Below are 19,475 nucleotides of genomic sequence, written 5' to 3' on the forward strand. Positions count from 1 at the left end.
GATCCTCCCACCGTGGCTTACCAAAATGCTGGGATTATAGGTGTGAACCACGTGGTCCAGCCCTTCTGTCAATGTCTTTCTAGTAATTTGTCTGAAGTTTGTTCTCCTAGAGGGCTCAAGGGAACAAGATTCCCTAATTTCTTACATGTTGATAATAGTTGTCTGTGCCCTTTGTACTTCAAAGTCAGTTTCTCAAGGTATAAAATCCTTGGCTCACATTTTTCTTGAATATCTAAAACATGCTATTCTATTTTCTTCTGGCATGAACTACTACTTTTAAAAAGCCAGATGATAATCTAAGTTTCTTTTCCTTATAAGTAACATGTACCTTTTTGTAGATGCCTGAAGAATTTTTTCTTTTTCTTCAAGGTACCGTAATGTTATTAGCATATGTCTTGGTGTTCTGGGTCAATATTTAAAGGATATAGTGTATTCTTTCAAAAAAGTTTCTTTTTTTAATTATAGGAAAGTAACTTTGGATTATAGTTCTTAGTATTCATTCTGTTTCCTCGCTTTGGTTTTCTTCGTTATCACCTGTATAATAGATTTTTACCTATTTTCTTTCTTTTTTTTTTTTTTTTAGACGGAGTCTTGCTCTGTCGCCCAGGCTGGAGTGCAGTGGCGCAATCGCGGCTCACTGCAAGCTCCGCCTCCCAGGTTCATGCCATTCTCCTGCCTCAGCCTCTCCGAGTAGCTGGGACTACAGGCGCCCGCCACGACGCCCGGCTAATTTTTTTTGTATTTTTAGTAGAGATGGGGTTTCACCGTGGTCTCCATCTCCTGACCTCGTGATCCGCCCGCCTCAGCCTCCCAAAGTGCTGGGATTACAGGCATGAGCCACCGCGCCTGGCCCCTATTTTCAATATTTGTTGCTATCTCTCAAATGCTATCTCTTGATTTTTTTTTCTCTTTTTTTTTTTTTTTTTTGAGAGAGAGAGTTTTGCTCTTGATGTCCAGGGTGGAGCTCAATGGTGCGATCCTGGCTCGCTGCAACCTTCACCTCTTGGGTTCAAGCCTCCCAAGTAGCTGGGATTACAGGTGCCCGCCACCACATCTGGCTAATTTTGTATTTTTAGTAGAGACGGGGTTTCACCATGTTAGTCAGGCTGGTCTTGAACTCCTGACCTCAGGTGCTCCACCCGCCTTGGCCTCTCGAAGTGCTGGGATTACAGGCTTGAGCCACTGTGCCTGGCCTTCATTTCTTTTTGACCTTAATATATTTCCTCTTTTCGCCTTCTATTTGTCTTATGGCATTATCTGTTTTGCTTATTCTCCTTTAATCTTCATTCTGAAATGATTTTTCCTTTCATTTCTAATACATTTCTGAGTTCTGTCACTTCATTTCTGAATTTTTCTACTTCTGATTTATGTAGTTTCATATCTTATCATTTTCTTTATGTCTTTTATCACATTTTGAAACAGTTAAGGTTTTGATCTGTAGGTGTATCTTTCTAGTGTGCTTTTATTGTCTGTAGAGATGTTATTCTGCTGCATATTCTCTCTTCTTATATTAACTTTGTATGGAATCTAATCTCAATACTTTGCTATTTCATTTTTACATGAAATGAGTTTTCCTGAACTTTTAGAAATAGGAGTGAGTGGTTTGTGATAGTTTTTCTAACTTTGTGGAGCTCCTTCTTTTTTTTTATGTAGTATTAAAAAATATAGTGCCTTGCCTTCAGAGATTATTACTGAAATTTTTATTTTTAATTTTTGGGCTTATATTTATGGGGTATATGAGATGTTTTGATATTGGCATGCAATGTGAAATAATCACATCGTGAAGAATGGGGTATCCTTAAATTTTTTTTTTTTTTTTTTTTTTTCGAGACAGGGTCTTACTCTATTACCCTGGCTAGAGTGCAGTGGAGCAATCATGGCTCACTGTAGCCCTGACTTCCCAGCAATCCTCTCACCTCAGCCTCCTGAGTAACTGGGACCACAAGTGTGTGCCACCAAGCCTGGCTAATTTTTTTATTTTTTGGAGACACAAGGTCTCACTATATTGCCCAGGGTGGTTTGAAATCCTGGGCTCAAGCAATCCTCCCACCTAGGCCTCCCAAAGTGTTGGGATTACGGGTGTGAGCCACAGCGCCTAGCCCAGAGATTTATTGACTTTATTCACTGCCTTACTTTTGTCTTGGCTTTCTCTTTTCAAGGAAAACAAGGGTATCCTGTTGCCCTCGTCCTGCTTAATTTTGATTCTACTCCCAGAAGTTTCTCCTCAGTGTAGGGTCCTGACCTGGAAGGTTACCCTGGCTGGTCAGTTTTGAGAGTTCCCAGGGACTAGATGACTCTAACTCAGCTGGTTCGCAACCAGGTGTTATTTTTTTCCCCTTCACCCCCCCTTTCTCATCCCCTATGTAACATCTGGCAATGTTTGGAGACGTTTTTGGTTGTCACAACCAGGCATGTGCTTCTGGCACTTAGTTGGTAGAGGCTATGGATGCTGTTAAACATCCTACAATGCACAGGACAGTCCCCCACAACAAAGAATTGTCTGACCCAAAACGCCAGTAGTGTTGAGGTTGAGAAACCCTCTTCTAAGCCCTTTAGATCTTACTGAGGGTCTTGCACTTACACTCTATGGCAGTGGACAAAACTGTTCCTAGTTTCAGTTGCTGATAAATTTTCCCCTTGTGCTTTCTATTTACTATATATTAGCTAGTTTGAGGTTCTTTTGCTCTTAGATCTGTCAGACATCCAATTGCTTCTTTCTGATTTCTCCTGAAGATACTAATATCATGCAGGTGTTGTGGCTAATGGTAGTTTGTCTTTGCCCATTGGTGTTTTGGAGTTTGTGAGGATATCCTTTCCCTTAGTTTTGTGTTAAATTTTGTTCACAGGTTCTGATTTTTAAATTGTGGTAAAATACACATAACATAACATAAAATTTACCATCTTAACCATGTTTCAACTGTTTAGTAGTGTTAAGTATATTCACATTGTTGTGTAACTCCAATCTCCAGAACTAGTACATAGGTTTTTAGCTTTGCTATCTATTACTCTATCTGTTTTTATGTGTGTATTTGGAGATATTAAAAAACTATGCCATCACTGCTGCTAACCTCCTGTATTGAGTTTTGAAAGTGAAAAAATAGATTTCTTGACAGAGAGATAAAAGGGAACTGGCATAGCTTTCAAGAGTTACCTTCTATTTTATCTCTGCTTATGACAGTTAAACTTTTCAACATATACATGGTAAACTAGTAAATGCTAACTCAAAAATTTTAGAGTCATGACTCATTTCTTTTTAAGAAGTGAAGATGAAATATATGTTCTTATCAGTAATCACAGCACGAGACTCTAAAATCTAATGACGAAAAGCTGACAGAAGAAATTAAGAACAAAATCTGTTCTACCAAAATTAACTATTTGTACACCAGTATAAAGTGACTATGGCAGCCCACCTAGATTTCCCTAAGCATACTTCAATGATTAATGAGGGTCTATATACAAAATACTTCAAGCTTTTTATAAGATGTCCTATACAAAGTATTATTATGTAATCATTTCTCTGGGGGAAGTATGAGTAGAGTCATTCATTAAGTACACTCCAGGTAGATTCAGGAAAAAAATCAGAACAGATTTCACAAGTGGTATGCTTGATATATATAGAATGTAATCTGAAATACATTTCTAACATTTCAATGTTAGGTACAATGAGTGTGACAGTTGAAAAAATCAGGTTATGTGCCCCAAAGCATAGGCAACAAAAGCAAAAAAAGTAAGATTATGTCAAACTAAAAGGCTTCTGCATGGCAAAGGAAACAATCAACAGAGTGAAGAGACAATCTACAGAGTGGGAGAACATATCTGCAAACCATACATCTCATAAAAGGCTAATACTGAAAATATATAAGGAACTTAAACAATTCAACAGCAGGAAAACAAATAATCTGATTTAAAAATGGGCAAAGGACCTGAATAGATATTTCTCAAAAGAACACATACAAATGGATAAGTATATGAGAAAATGCTCAATATCACTAATCATCAGGGAAATGCAAATTAAAATCACAATGAAGTATCACATCACACCTGTTAGAATGGCTACTATATAAAAAAAGATAGATAGCAAATGTTGGCAAGAATATGGAGAAAAGGAAACCCTTGCATACCATTGATGAGAATGTAAACTAGTATAGCCATTACGGAAAACAGTATGGAGGTTCCTCAAAAAATTAAAAATAGAACTATCATATGATCCAGTAATCCCACTACTCAGTATATATTCAGTGGAAATAAGTATGTTGAAGAGATACCTGTACTCTCATATTCATTGCAGCATTATTTACAATAGACAAGATATGAAGTTAAGCTAAATGTACCTCAACAGATGAATGGATACAGAAAATGTGGCATATATGAATAGAATACTATTCAGTCTTAAAAAAGAAGGAAATCCTGACATTTTCGACAGCATGGATAAACCTGAAGGACATTAAGTGAAACAAGCTAAACACAGAAAGACAAATATTGCATGATCTCACTTATATGAGGAATCTAAAAAAGTTGAACTCAGAAGTAGAGAGTAGAATGGTGGTTACCAGGGGCTGGGGCAAGGTGAGGGGCAGTGAGGAAATCTTGGTAAATGAATACAAAATTTCAGTTAGAGAGGAGGAATAAATTCAAGAGCTCTAATGTACAACATAGTAACTACAGTCAATAACAACATATTATGCACTTGAGAGTAGATTTTAAGTGTTCTCACCACAAATAAACCATAAGTATGTGAGGTAATAATAGGTTAATTAGCTTGATTTAGCCATTCCACAACCTATACATATTTCAAAACATCATGCTGTACACTATGAATCTATATAATTTTTGTTAATTAAAAAAACTTTTTTTAGATCTTTCATTTTCCTAGACTTTAAGATCAACTGAAGACTTTTACTGAAAGCCTATGGGAAATCCACTGAATAGTGGATCCTCCAATGTCCTAAATTCAGCTGTACTTGTTTCTTTTTTTTTTCCCCCTTGATACAGGGTCTCACTTTTGCACCCAGGCTGGAGTGCAGTGGTGCAATCTCAGCTCACTGCAGCCTCAACCTCCTGGGCTCAAGTGATCCTCCCACCTCAGCCCCACAAGTAGCTGGAACTACATGCACCGCCATGCCTGGCTAATTTTTTTTTTTTTTTTTGTATTTTATCTCACCATGTTGCCTGGGCTGGTCTCAAACTCCTGAGCTCAAGCAATCCACCTGCCTTGACCTTCCAAAGTGCTAGGATTACAGGTGTGAGCCACCACGCCCGGCCTGTACTTTTTCTTTTAAAGAGCTCTATGTTCTTTAAAATAAAAATACGGAAAATGACTTAAAAAAAAAATCACCTCTCAACAATGTTGAGGCAAGACACGCCATCCTGGCCACCCACAGCATAGAGAAAGCCTCCAAGTACTGCTACACCAACACTTGTCCTGCAGGTGCTTGTAGGGGCCACATCACTGCTCCACTGGTTTGTTTTGGGGTCATACCTGAAAAGAACATACCAAGAGGAGAGTTTGTATTACACAAAGGAAGTTTGGCTATGTTTACATATTCTAAATCCATGGATTTATATGATATATATTCTTTCCCCTAAGTATGGGCTGATTAATAACTAAAACATTTGAAAATCTGGTTTGTGCTTTTATTTTTTGAAATTTATGTATGAATATATTTTCTTTAAAAAAATCAGAATATTATTAATAAAGTTAAAGCCCTCCTTGAGTTCCACCTGAATTCTGGTCTCTTCCCATTTTGATTTGGCATATATCCTTCAAGACTTTTCAGGCCGGGAGCGGTGGCTCACGCCTGTAATCCCAGCACTTTGGGAGGCCGAGGCGGGCGGATCACGAGGTCAGGAGATCGAGACCATCCTGGCTAACACGGTGAAACCCCGTCTCTACTAAAAATACAAAAAATTAGCCGGGCGAGGTGGCAGGCGCCTGTAGTCCCAGCTACGCGGGAGGCTGAGGCAGGAGAATGGCGGAACCCCGGGCGGCGGACCCTGCAGTGAGCTGAGATCGCGCCACTGCACTCCAGCCTGGGTGAAAGAGCAAGACTCCGTCTCAAAAAAAAAAAAAGACTTTTCAGTAAAATGCTTTCATATAGGTATATATGTATCCACATATATATATTTCTTTATATGCAAGCATGTTTTCTTCACATAAATAATACCACAGAGTAGGCACTGCTTTTTCCCTCAATGTTTTTTGAGATCTACTTATGCTAATATAGCTCTAGATTTTTCTTTTGAATTATTTTACTATTATATGTGTTATACATTATTTAATTATATTCCTACTGATATATCCCTTAGGCTGTTTCTGATATTTTGCTATTAAAAGCAACGTTCATCTTTGTGTATTTCTCTTTGTGCAAATGGGTGATAGGTAGAATTACTGTAGCAAACAGTATGCTTAATTTTTTTTTTTTTTTTTTGAGACGGAGTCATGCTCTGTTGCGCAGGCTGGAGTACAGTGGCACAATCTTGGCTCACTGCAAGCTCCGCCTCCTGGGTTCATGCCATTCTCCTGCCTCAGCCTCCCAAGTAGCTGGGACTACAGGTGCCTGCCACCACACCCGTCTCTTTTTTTGTATTTTTAGTAGAGACGGGGTTTCACCGTGTGAGCCAGGATTGTCTCAATCTCCTGACCTCGTGATCCACCCGCCTTGGCCTCCCAAAGAGCTGGGATTACAGGTGTGAGCCACCGTGTCCAGCCGAGTATGCTTAATTTTTAAAAATACTATCAAATTGCTCTTTTTGTAGACATATCTTTTTTAAAAAAATTTCGTTGATTTTTTTGTTTGTTGGGTTTTATTGCCCTTTTAGTGACGATTTAAAAGCATGATTCATGGCCGGGGGCGGTGGCTCACGCTTGTAATCCCAGCACTTTGGGAGGCCGAGGCAGGCGGATCACGAGGTCAGGAGATCGAGACCACGGTGAAACCCCGTCTCTACTAAAAATACAAAAAATTAGCCAGGCGTGGTGGTGGGCGCCTGTAGTCCCAGCTACTCGGAGAGGCTGAGGCAGGAGAATGGCGTGAACCTGGGAGGCGGAGCTTGCAGTGAGCCAAGATTGCGCCACTGCACTCCAGCCTGGGTGACAGAGCGAGACTCCGTCTCAAAAAAAAAAAAAAAAAAAAAAAAAAAAAAAAAAAAAAAAAAAAAAAGCATGATTCATTTATTTTGCATCTTTCTTATTTCCAAATGCATATAAGTTATATTAATGTATCTAAGCTAAAATTCATGTAAATTTGCCCCTAGGTACCACCTTAGTTGCATTCTGTCCATTTTGACATATAGAGCCTAAATTGTTAAGGCATAAATATTTAGCTATTTCTATTCTTTAATCCATCAATTTTTTTTTAACTGGGATGTGTTTTTTTTTTCCATAAGTTATTGGGGTATTGGGGTACAGGTGGTATTTGGTTACATGAGTAAATTCTTTAGTGGTGATTTATGAGATTTTGGTGCATGCATCAGTATACATGGCACCATATTTGTAGTCTTTTACCCCTTAACCCCCTTCACTCTTCTCCCAAGTCCCCAAAGTCCATTGTATCATTCTTATGTCTTTGAGTCCTCATAGCTTAGCTCCCACATTATCAGTGAGAACATATGATGTTTGGTTTTCCATTCCTGAGTTATATCGCTTAGAATAATAGTCTCTAATCTCATCCAGGTCACTGCAAATGCTGTTAATTCATTCCTTTTTATGGCTGCATAGTATTCCATCGTCTATATACACCACAGTTTCTTTATCCACTCATTGATTGATGGACATGTGGTTTGCTTCCACGATTTTGCAATTGTGAATTGTGCTGCTAGAAACATGTATGTACAAGTTTTCGATTAATGACTTCTTTTCCTCTGGGTAGATACTCAGTAGTGGGATTACTGGATCAAATGGTAGTTCTACTTTTAGTTCTTTAAGGAATCTCTGCACTGTTTTCCATAGTGGCTGTACTAGTTTACATTGCCACCAGTGGTGTAGAAGTGTTCCCTGTTCACAGCATCCACACCAACATCTACTGGTTTTTGATTTTTTTATTATGGCCATCCTTGCAGGAGTAAGGTGGTATCACATTGTGGTTTTCATTTGCATTTCCCTGATCATTGTGATGTTGAGCATTTTTTCATATGTTTGTTGGCAATTTGTATATCTTCTTTTGAGAATTGTTTATTCATGTCCTTAGCCCACTTTTTGATAGGATTTTTTTTTTCTCACTGACTTGAGTTCACTGTAGATTCTGGATATTAGTTGTCAGATGTACAGATTGTGAAGATTTTCTCATACTCTGTGGATTGTCTGTTTACTTTGCTGACTGTTCCTTCTGCCATGCAACAGCTCTTTAGTTTAATTAGGTCCTAGCTATTTATCTTTTGTTTTATTGCATTTGTTTTTGGGTTCTTGGTCATGAAATCCTTGCCTAAGCCAATGTCAAGAGGGGTTTTTCCAATGTTATCTTCTAGAATTTTTACAGTTTCAGGTCTTAAGTCCTTAATCCACCTTGAGTTGATTTTTGTATAAGGTGACAGCTGAGGATCCAGTTTTGTTTTCTTACATGTGGCTAGCTAATTATCCCAGCAACATTTGTTGAAAAGAGTGTTCTTGCCCCCCTTTATGTTTTTGTTTGCTTTGTTGAAGATCAGTTGGCTATAAGTATTTGGGTTATTTCTGGGTTCTCTATTCTGTTCCATTGGTCTATGTGCCTGTTTTTATACCAGTACCACACTGTTTTGGTGACTATGGCTCTATAGTATAGTCTGAAATCAGGTAGTGTGATGCCTCCAGATTTGTTCTTTTTGCTTAGTATTGCTTTGGCTATGTGGGCTCTTTTTTGGTTCCATATGAACTTTATAATGGTTTTTTTCTAATTCTGTGAAGAATGATGGTGGTATTCTGATGGTGATTGCACTGAATTTGTAGATTGCTTTAGCAGTATGGTCATTTTCACAATATTGATTCTACCCATCCATGAACATGGGATGTGTTTCCATTTGTTTGTGGCGTCTATGATTTCTTTCTGCACTGTTTTGTAGTTTTCCTTGTAGAGGTCTTGAGGTCTTTTGACTCCTTTGTTAGGTATATACCTAAGTATTTTTTTTTGCAGCTATTGTAAAAAACGTTGAGTTCTTGATTTGATTCTCCACTTGCTTGCTGTTGGTGTATAGAAGAGCTACTGATTTGTGTACATTAATCTTGTATCCGGAAACTATGCTGAATTCTTTTATCAGTTCTAGGAGCTTTCTAGAGGAGTCCTTAGGATTTTCAAGGTAAATGATCATATCAGCAGCAAACAGTGACAGTATGACTTCCTCTTTACTGATTAGGATGCCCTTTATTTCTTTCTCTTGTCTGATCGCTCTGGCTAGGACTTCCAGTACTATGTTGAAGAGAAGTGGTGAGAGTGGGCATCCTTGTCTTTTTCCCACGCTCACAGGGAATGCTTTCAACTTTTCCCCATTCAGTATGTTGGCTGTGGGTTTGTTATAGATGGCTTTTATTACATTAAAGTACGTCCCTTGTATGCCAATTTTGCTGAGAGTTTTAATCATAAAGGGATGCTGGGTTTTGTCGAATGCTTTTTCTGCATCTATTGATATGATCATGTGACTTTTGTTTTTAATTCTGTTTATGTGGTGTATCACATTTATTGACTTGCATATGTTAAACCATCCCTGCATCCCTGGTATGAAACACACTTGATCATGGTGGATTATCTTTTTGATATGATGTTGGATTCGGTTAGCTAGTATTTTGTTGAGGATTTTAGCATCTACATTCATCAAGGATATTGGTCTGTAGTTTTCTTTTTTGGTTATGTCCTTTCCTGGTTTTGGTATTAGGGTGATGCTGGCTTCACAGAATGAATTATGAATTATTAGGGAGGGTTCCTTCTTTATCTTGTGGAATAGTGTCAAAAAGATTGGTACCAATTCTTCTTTGAATGTCTGGTAGAATTCTGCTGTGAATCCGTCTGGTCCTGGACTTTTTTTTTGTTGTAATTTCTTAATTACCACTTCAATCTTGCTGCTTGTTTTTGGTCTGTTCAGGGTATCTAATTCTTCCTGATTTAAGATAGGAGGGTTGCATTTTTCCAGGAATTTATTGATCTCTTCTAGGTTTTCTAGTTTATATGTGTAAAGGTGTTCATAGTAGCCTTGAATGATCTTTTATATTTCAGTGGTGTCAGTTGTAATAGCTCCTGTTTCATTTTCTAATGAGGTCATTTGGATTTTCTCTCCTTTTCTTGGTTAATCTTGGTAATGGTCTATCAATTTTATTTATCTTTTCAAAGAACCAGCTTTTTGTTTCATTTATCTTTTGTTTTTTTTTTGTTTGTTTGTTTGTTTCAATTTCATTTAGTTCTGCTCTGATCTCAGTTATTTCCTTTGGGTTTGGGTTTGATTTGTTCTTGTTTCCCTAGTTCCTTGAGGTGTGACCTGTTTGTGCTCTTTCAGACTTTTTGATGTAGGCATTTAGGGCTATGAACTTTCCTCTTAGCACTGCCTTTGCTGTGTATCCCAGAGGTTTTGATAGGTTGTGTCATTATTGTCATTAAGTTCGAAGAATTTTTAAATTTCCATCTTGATTTTGTTTTTGACCCAATGCTCATTCAGGAGCAGGTTACTTAATTTCCATGTATTTGCATGGTTTTGAAGGTTCCTTTTGGAGTTGATTTCCAGTTTTATTCCACTGTGGTCTGAGTGAGTGCTTGATATAATTTCAATTTTCTTAAGTTTATTGAGGCTCATTTTGTGGCCTATCTTATGGTCTATCTTGGAGAAAGTTCCATGAGCTGTTGAATAGAATGTGTATTCTGTGGGTTTTGGATGAAATGTTCTGTATATATCTGCTAAGTCCATTTTTTTCCAGGGTATAGTTTAAATCCATTGTTTCTTTGTTGAATTTCTGTCTTGATGACCTGTCTAGTGCTGTCAGTGGAGTATTTAAGTCTCACACTATTATTTTGTTGCTGTCTATCTCATTTCTTGGGTCTATTAGTAATTGTTTTATAAGTTTGGGAGCTCCAGTGTTAGGTGCATATATGTTTAGGACTATGATATTTTCCTGTTGGACAAGGCCTTTTACTACTATATACTGTCCCTCTTTGTCTCTTTTAACCACTGTTGCTTTAAAGTTTGTTTTGTCTGATATAAGAATAGCTACCCCTGCTCACTTTTGGTGTCCATTTGCATGAAATGCCTTTTTCCACTGCTTTAAGTTTATGTGAGTCTTTATGTGTTAGGTGAGTCTCCTGAAGGCAGCAGATGGTTGGTGAGTTCTTATCCATTCTGTGGTTCTGTACCTTTTAAGTGGAGCATTTAGGTCATTTACATTCAATGTTAGTATTGAAATGTGAGGTACCGTTACTTTCATCGTGCTCTTTGTTGCCTATGTACTTTGGTTTTGTTTTTGCTTTTTAACTTGTATTTTTGCATTATGGGTTCTGTGTGATTTATGCTTTAAAGAGGTTCTGTTTTGATGTGTTTCCAGGATTTGTTTCAAGATTTAGAGCTCCTTTTAGAAGTTCTTGTAGTGGTGATTTGGTAATGGCGAATTATCTCAGCAGTTCTTTGTCTGAAAACGGCTTATCTTTCCTTCACATATGATGCTTAGTTTCACTGGATATGAAATTCTTGGCTGATAATTGTTTTGTTTGAGGAGGCTGAAGATAGGTCCCCAATTCCTTCTAGCTAATAGGGTTTCTGCTGAGAAATCTGCTGTTAATATGATAGGTTTTCCTTTATAAGTTACCCTGTGCTTCTGTCTCACAGCTCTTGATTCTTTCCTTCATCTTGAGTTTGGATAACCTGATGACAACGTGCCTAGGGAAAGATCTTTTTGTGATGAATTTCACAGGTGTTCTTTGTGCTTCCTGTATTTGGATGTTTAGGTCTCTCACAAGGCTGGGGAAATTTTCCTTGATTACTCCTCCGAGTATGTTTTTCAGACTTTTAGAATTCTCTTCTTCCTTGGGCATACCAATTATTCTTAGGTTTGGTTGTTTAACATAATCTCAGACTTTTTGGAGGCTTGTTCATATTTTCTTATTCTTTTTTCTTTGTCTTTGTTGGATTGGGTTAATTCAAAGACCTTGTCTTTGAGCTCTGAATTTCTTTCTTCTACTTGTTCATATCTATTACTGAGACTTTCTAGAGCATTTTGCATTTCTAAAAGTGTGTCCAAAGTTTCCTGAATTTTTGTTTTTTCATTAAGCTATCTATTTCCTTGAGTGTTTCTCCCTTCACTTCTTGTATCATTTTTGGATTTCCTTGCATTGGGCTTTGCCTTTCTCTGGTCCCTCCCTGATTAGCTTAATAACTAACCTCCTGAATTCTTTTTCAGGTAAATCAGGGAATCTTCTTGGTTTGGATCCATTGCTGGTGAAGGGTGTTGAAGAGCCTTGTTTTATGTTACCAGGGTTGGTTTTCTGGTTCCTCCTCATTTGGGTAGGCTCTGTCAGAGGGAAGGTCTAGGGATGAAGGCTGTTGTTCAGATTCTTTTGTTCCACAAAGTGTTCCCTTGATGTAGTATTCTCCCTGTTTTCCTATGGATGTGGCTTCCTGTGAAACAAACTGCAGTGATTGCTGTCTCTCTTCTGGGTCTGGCCACCCAGCAAGTCTACTCGGCTCTGGGTTGGTAGTAGGGGATGTCTGCATAGAGTCCTGTGATGTGAACCGTCTATGGGTCTCTCAGCTGTGGATACCAGCACCTGTTCTGGTGGAGGGTGCAATGGACTCCGTGAGGGTCCTTAGTTTTGGTGGTTTAATACCCTATTTTTGTGTTGGTTGGCCTCCTGCCAGGAGGTGGTACTTTCCAGAAAGCATCAGCTGTAGTAGTGTGGAGAGAGACTGGTGGTAGGTGGGGTCCTAGAACTCCTAAGATTATATGCCCTTTGTCTTCCACTACCAGGGTGGACAGGGAAGGACCATCAGGTGGGGGCGAGATTAGGCATGTCTGAGCTCAGACTCTCCTTGGGCGGGTCTTGCTGCGACTGCTGTTGGGGATGGGGGAAGAGATTCCTAGGTCACTTGAGTTGTGTACCTAGGAAGATTATGATTGCCTCTGCTGAGTCATGCAGGTTGTCAGTAAAGTGGGGGAAAGCCAGCAGTCACAGGCCTCACTCAGCTCCCACACAACCTGAAGGGCTGGTCTCACTCCCACCGTGCCCCTCTCACAACTCTGAGTCTGTTTCCAGGCCACAGGCGACAGGCTTGAAAATTTGCCCCAGGCTATCCGCCTCCCAGCTGCAAGAGAAAAGGGCTTTAGTTTTCCCCCTGCCAGTGAAGTCTGCATGCAGGATTCGCACCCTCCCTTGAGTTCTGCTCAGGAGGCTTCTCACCCTGTTCAAATTGTTACAAAGTTCAGCTAGAGAATTCCTTCTCCCTGGGGAGTTTTATCCCCTGCTCCTCTGGCCACCCTCCTGATGGATCCCTGTGGTGCCAGGCAGGAATGGCCTGCTTGGGGACCCAGCGAACGCCCAGGGCCTTTCTGCTGCTTCCTCTACCCGTTATTTCACTTGCCTCTCTAACTTGACTCAGCTCCAGGTAAATTTGGAAACTTCTCCTGCAAACAGACTTTCAGCTTCTCCAGTGGGGGTGTGTGTTTGGGAGAGGAGGGTCTCCCTTTCCCATTTCTGCAGTTGGGGCACTCACAATATTTGGGGTTTCTCCCGGGTCCTGCAGGAGCAGTCCGCTTTCTTCAGAGGGTCTGTGGGTCCTCTTGAGATTGCTGATTTTTTCTTGCAGTCAATCTGGAGCTAAAATTTGCAATGAAGCCTCCGCATGTTGCCCGGTCTGGAGCTTCAGTCTAGTCCTGCCTCCTGTCTGCCATGATCTCTTCTGTGATGCCATCAATTTATTTTTCCCTTCTGTGATGTCATCAATTTATTTTTAAGTGTGTGTGTTGTGTTCTTTTTTTCTGTTGTTTTTTTTTTTTTTTTTTTGACAGAGTCTTGCTCTGTCACCCAGACTAGAGTGCAATGGCGCAATCTCATCTCATGGCAACCTTTACCTCCCAGGCTCAAGTGGGCCTCCTGCCTCGGGTCTCCTGAGTAGCTGGGACTATAGGCGTGCACCACTACAACTGGTAAATTTTTGTATTTTTTTGTAGAGATGAGGTTTCTCCATGTTGTAGTTGTTTTACTTCTATGGGAATGATCCCTCTGCTTTTTAAGATTTTTCCCCAGCTGCACAATCTATATCTTTAGAACTTGATATGCTGCAGCGTTTCATAGATGTGTTATGGAAATAAAGAGTCACTGTTAATCAACACAGCTTCTTGAGAGCAAGAAGCTATTGAAACATCAGTTACTAGAGATTCCCAATGTGCCCCGCCACGGCGATAGATATTATGGTGAAACACATTTCAACACGTATAGTACAATGTGATGGGTATGTACAAACGTGTTCAAAATACTTATGGAAAGGCAAAGGAACAAGTAACTAGTAACTAACTCATCTGTATGGTATCATAGAAAGTTGTATGTATTAAGTAACATTTGTGTCTTGAAGAAAATGTAGGTCTTTTTTTTTTTTTTGAGAAGGAGTCTCGCTCTTTTGCCTAGGCTGGAGTGCAGTGGCGTGATCTCGGCTCACTGCAAGCTCTGCCTCCCAGGTTCTGGCCATTCTCCTGCCTCAGCCTCCCAAGTAGCTGGGATTACAGGCATGAGCCACTGCACCTGGCCAAAGGAAATATAAGTCTTAAAGTGGCAGAAGTATCTCAGGGAAAAAAGAACAGCATGCATATATGTAAGGAGAGAGGTATGAAGGAAGACAGCATGTCCAAGGAACTGCAGGCAATTTGATGTGTCTGCAGTAGCATGCTTAGGGAGTGGTAGTGTGTCATAGGAGACAGACTAGAAAAATAGGTGGAGACCAGATCAAAAAGAATTTGTGTATCATACTAACTTGTTTAGGTTGCCAACTAGTGCCACAGATGCAATACTAAGGCATTAAATCACATTTGTTTCCTAATTAACATCTCAAATAAAACTACATGAATAGTAGAGAGAAAATTACAGATTGACCTTACTCACCTTTCAACACTATTGAGATAAGAGGATCCATCATGGCCTCCTACTGCATATAACAGATCATCAAGAACACTGACCCCAACTCCACATCTCCTTTTGCTCATTGAAGCCACCATTCTCCATTCATTGGTCTGTGGATCATATCGTTCAACACTGGAAATGGCATCTCCACTGCACCAACCACCAACTGGGGAAGTAACAGAAATGGTCAAGAGAATCCTATCCTGAAGCATAAAATGTAACACTCACTACTAACTTCGCTGTGACCTAATGCTTAGACTCACCAAATGTCTCTAGTAGTAGGTCAAAATGCAAGTTATGACTTCAACTCATTCCACTGGGATTGCTATAATCTTTAATTAATTCTGTAAATAAGTTAGTATTGCATCTATTTTACAAAGGAGGGCAATGATACCAATTCAAATAGGATTATGGGATAATATGTATATATGGATAGAATGGAGAAATTATAGATGGATATGCATAGAATGGAGAAATAAATTATAATTGTTTAATATAATGTTTTTTCACAATTCCATGTAATTATGGGATGAGCTGCACATTGATATATAAATTAATGCATGTGACTCATTTCAACAAAACATCTACTGCACGACATTTTTATTTTTTCAGACAGGATCTTGTTCTGTTCCCCAGGCTGGAGTACAGTGGTGCAATCACAGCTCACTGCAGCCTTGACCTCCTAGGCTCAAGCCATCCTCCTGTCTCAGCCTCCCAAGTAGCTGGGACTACATGCATGCACTACCACACTCAGCTAATTGTTTTTCTTATTTTCTGTAAAGATGGGGCCTCCCTATATTGCCCAGGCTGGTCTCAAACACCTGGCCTCCCAAAATGCTGGGATTATAGGCATGAGCCACTGTAACCAGCCAACATTTTTGGATTGATATAAAAATAGATATTAAAGGTGTTGAATGAGAAAAAAATATAGAGCACTCTTTTGGAGTATATCAGTGTGGAATCATGGGTTATGAGTCAAGCTATATGCTGACTTATTATTTGTTTCTTATGACAGTAAATATCACAATTGTCCAAAGGATTATTCAAATGACAATTTCTTATATGGGAAAATATTCAATTTACTAACAGTATATTAAGATCCAAACCTGCAAAGAGTACTTCCCCACATCGGATAGGTTTCCGTGGTCTCGTCCTTGGTCCTTGCATTAGTGGTCGTTCTTGCGGCAATAGGAGGTAGTTTTTAGCCTCATCTACCAAGTCTCTGTAGGAAAAATTCTGCCTTTATTCCAAATATCTAAATTACATTGTTAGTTAAGTCCCAGTATAGTTTAGGAATATATAGGTTGGCAAAGGGAAGCAAGCATAAATCAAACCAAATCATGAATGCTAGCCAATATTAAAATTGGCACAAACATGAAAGCAATAATGCCAGTCAAACTGAGTTGTGAATTGATTGGTATTTCCATCATGACTCATATCTCACTGCAAATTTAGCCTAAAGCTCAACATGCTTACAGCCAACAATAACTTATAGAAAAGTACAAATTACAATTTGATTACCACACAGCAGTTACTACTTTTTAATAAATTTTATTAGATTCTGCAAGATATTAGCAAGGTAGCACATCAGCCAGGGCAATAGTTATTTGTTAGATTAAAGTAATAAAACTGGGTCAAAAATCGGATTGCTAAAAAGAAACACTGTACTGCCACAAATTTGCTGGTAACATATGAATGGTTTACTCTCAACAAGTCTACTGAGACAAATTTCCTGTCTTGTTAAGACACTTTAAGAGTCTAGTAATTACACTTGTAATTACTTTGCAGTGGCTCACACCTGTAATCCCAGCACTTTGGGAGCTGAGGGGCAGTGGATCACGAGGACAAGAGATCGAGACCATCCTGGCCAATATGGTGAAACCCTGTCTCTACTAAAAATACAAAAAGTAGCCAGGCGTGGTGGTGCGCGCCTGTAGTCCCAGCTACTCAGGAGGCTGAGGCAGGAGAATCGCTTGAACTTGGGAGGCAGAGGTTGCAGTGAGCCGAGATTGCGCCACTGCACTCCAGCCTGGCAACAGAGCGAGACTCCGTCTCAAAAAAAAAAAAAAAAGACAAAGACTTTGACCTCTTAATAGCTTGTTAGGTCATTTGAGGGTTCTAGAAATAATACTATAGAGCTATAATATTGAGCAAACCAACACAAAATTAATGGTAGCAACAACACGGCTATGAGCTAGTCCTGGTTTTAAGTGCTTAATATATATAAACTCATTTAAATTTCACAACAGCCTTATGGAATAGGCACTATTATCATCCTCACTTTATAGAAGAAGAAACTGCAGCAAAAAGAAGTTAGGATATCAGGAAGGGTCTTCTTTTAAATGTGACTTCATAAGTACTTTTACTTTCTGCATCAGAATCAGTACAATACAATCTGATTTACGTTTAATGGAGGAGAGCATCTATGTGTTATTTCTTCAGATTTCAGCATGTACAATGTATATGGTTTTCCTTTTTGCTACTGCAAATATTTAGGAGAATTAATTATCATTTGTCTGTGTGTGTGTGTGTGTTTTTTTTTTTTTTTTGGAGACTGAGTTTCACTTTTGTTGCCCAGGCTGGAGTACAATGGCACGACCTTGGCTCACCGCAACCTCTGCCTCCCAGGTTCAAGCAATTCTCCTGCCTCAGCCTCCTGAGTAGCTGGGATTACAGGCATGCACCACTATGTCCAGCTAATTTTTGTATTTTTAGTAGAGATGCGGTTTCTCCATGTTGAGGCTGGTCTCGAACTCCTGACCTCAGGTGATACACCCGCCTCGGCCTCCCAAAGTGCTGAGATTACAGGCGTGAGCCACTGCGCCCGGCCTGTCTGTGTTTTTAAATATAGAAAACATCTAGTTTAACTCTAGTCCATGTAAACGGAAAAATGAAGAATGATTAATATAAAAAAGATACAATAAAATAAAATAGAAACATCTAAAATCCCCTCCAGCCTCTCCTGTTAAAAGAACAGGCTTTAGTTTATAGAAGAAATGCAAGTGAATCTACATGTCCTAACACCATTCTAGAATCAGGGATCATTCTAAATATCTTTAATCACCAAGGGAGGTCCAAAGGTCAGTGTAGTTTACAAAGTTCTGAGTATGGATTTTCTCTTTCACTTATATTTGGGACATGCTGGGGAAAAATGGTTAAAAATCCCAGATGATTTCAGATTTGAACCTAAATCTTAAAATCTGTCAAATTGGGAATGTAATTTATTACATTTTGTATATACTTTAGAGAAAGCCTAGTAAAATAGGTTGCTTTTTCCCCCCCTTTGTAAAAGTAGTTAAGAGTTTCTTTTGTCAAAAAACCTCTGGAAACTGCTTCACCTAGTTCTAGTGAAAATCTTTCTACAGCTATTTTAGAAGGTGGCAGATCTTCAACTCTGTCCACAATTTAGAAAGCAAGGCTGATTCTATTCCCCAACTAGACATATGTGATGGAAGGAAAAAATGTTCATTGACAGAGTCAACAGCATTATTCAATTATCTCAAGGAAAAAAAAAAAAAAGCAGAGAATTGACTCTTTAAATTCAAGCCTGCATTAAAATCTTGGAAATCTACCTTTTTATTGCCACTTCTACACCAATAAGCACCACACATAAAAAACTAATGGAATGAAACACTGGAAGTTCAGTTCTCTCTTCTTCCTTTTCCTCCTCTTGATCCTAGCCCAGAAGAAAACCTTGTTAAATTAATGCCCTGGTTTCAGCTCTGCAAAATACAATATTTAGGAAGCAATACAAATAAGGAAATTAGGAAAAAATAGGAATGCTTAGTTGTTGATTTTTCCCATCCAGGATCACTCATACCTGCATTCTTCATCACTTTTGATGAGGGGATCAGAGCCTACTGTGCCCACCAGGAACTTGGGACTAAGCAAAGGCAAACGAACATGCTGCAGCACCTATGAGAAAATAAACACCATTATTTTAATTAATTAATTTTGAGACAGGTTTTACTCTGTTGCCCAGGCTGGAGTACAGTGGCGTGATCATAGGTCACTGCGGCCTCAGTCTCCTGGGCTCAAGTGATGTGCCTACCTCAGCCTCCAGAGTAGCTGCAACTACAAGTGCATGACACCATGCCCAACAAATTTTTGTATTTTTTTTTTTTTTGTAGAAATAGGGAATCACCATGCTGCCCAGGCTGGTCTCAAACACCTGAGCTCAAGCGATCTGCCTGCCTTATCCTCCCAAGTGCTGGGATTATGGGCTTGTACCACTGCACCCAGCCAATAAACACTATTAAAGGCATGAGCTCTCATCTATAAGATATTTAAGAGAATACATGACCCAAGGTACCCTACTGTGCTTCCAATTGTTTTGGGATCTCACTGAATACCATAAATAAGGAAGGAGGGAAGGCATAACTACTAAAAACGTTCAGCAATACATTATAAGCTCTTCTATAG

The 19,475-nt window shown here is 39.2% G+C and overlaps 1 protein-coding gene across 4 annotated transcripts in view; it reads right to left on the reverse strand.

Annotated features, from left to right (window-relative positions):
• Positions 1-19,475, reverse strand: part of KLHL20 (kelch like family member 20) — a 68,733-nt gene that overhangs the window by 16,070 nt on the left and 33,188 nt on the right. For all 4 annotated transcript variants that reach the window (XM_032160959.2, XM_058442847.1, XM_058442848.1 and 1 more), the window contains 4 exons: positions 18,874-18,968; positions 16,160-16,275; positions 15,036-15,219; positions 5,336-5,479 (listed from right to left, as the gene is read on the reverse strand). In XM_032160959.2, coding sequence (XP_032016850.1) covers positions 5,336-5,479; positions 15,036-15,219; positions 16,160-16,275; positions 18,874-18,968 — 539 coding nt within the window. The remainder of the gene's footprint in view (positions 1-5,335; positions 5,480-15,035; positions 15,220-16,159; positions 16,276-18,873; positions 18,969-19,475) is intronic.

The sequence above is a fragment of the Hylobates moloch genome, unplaced genomic scaffold (assembly GCF_009828535.3).
Source record: "Hylobates moloch isolate HMO894 unplaced genomic scaffold, HMol_V3 SCAFFOLD_8, whole genome shotgun sequence".
NCBI lineage: Eukaryota > Metazoa > Chordata > Mammalia > Primates > Hylobatidae > Hylobates > Hylobates moloch.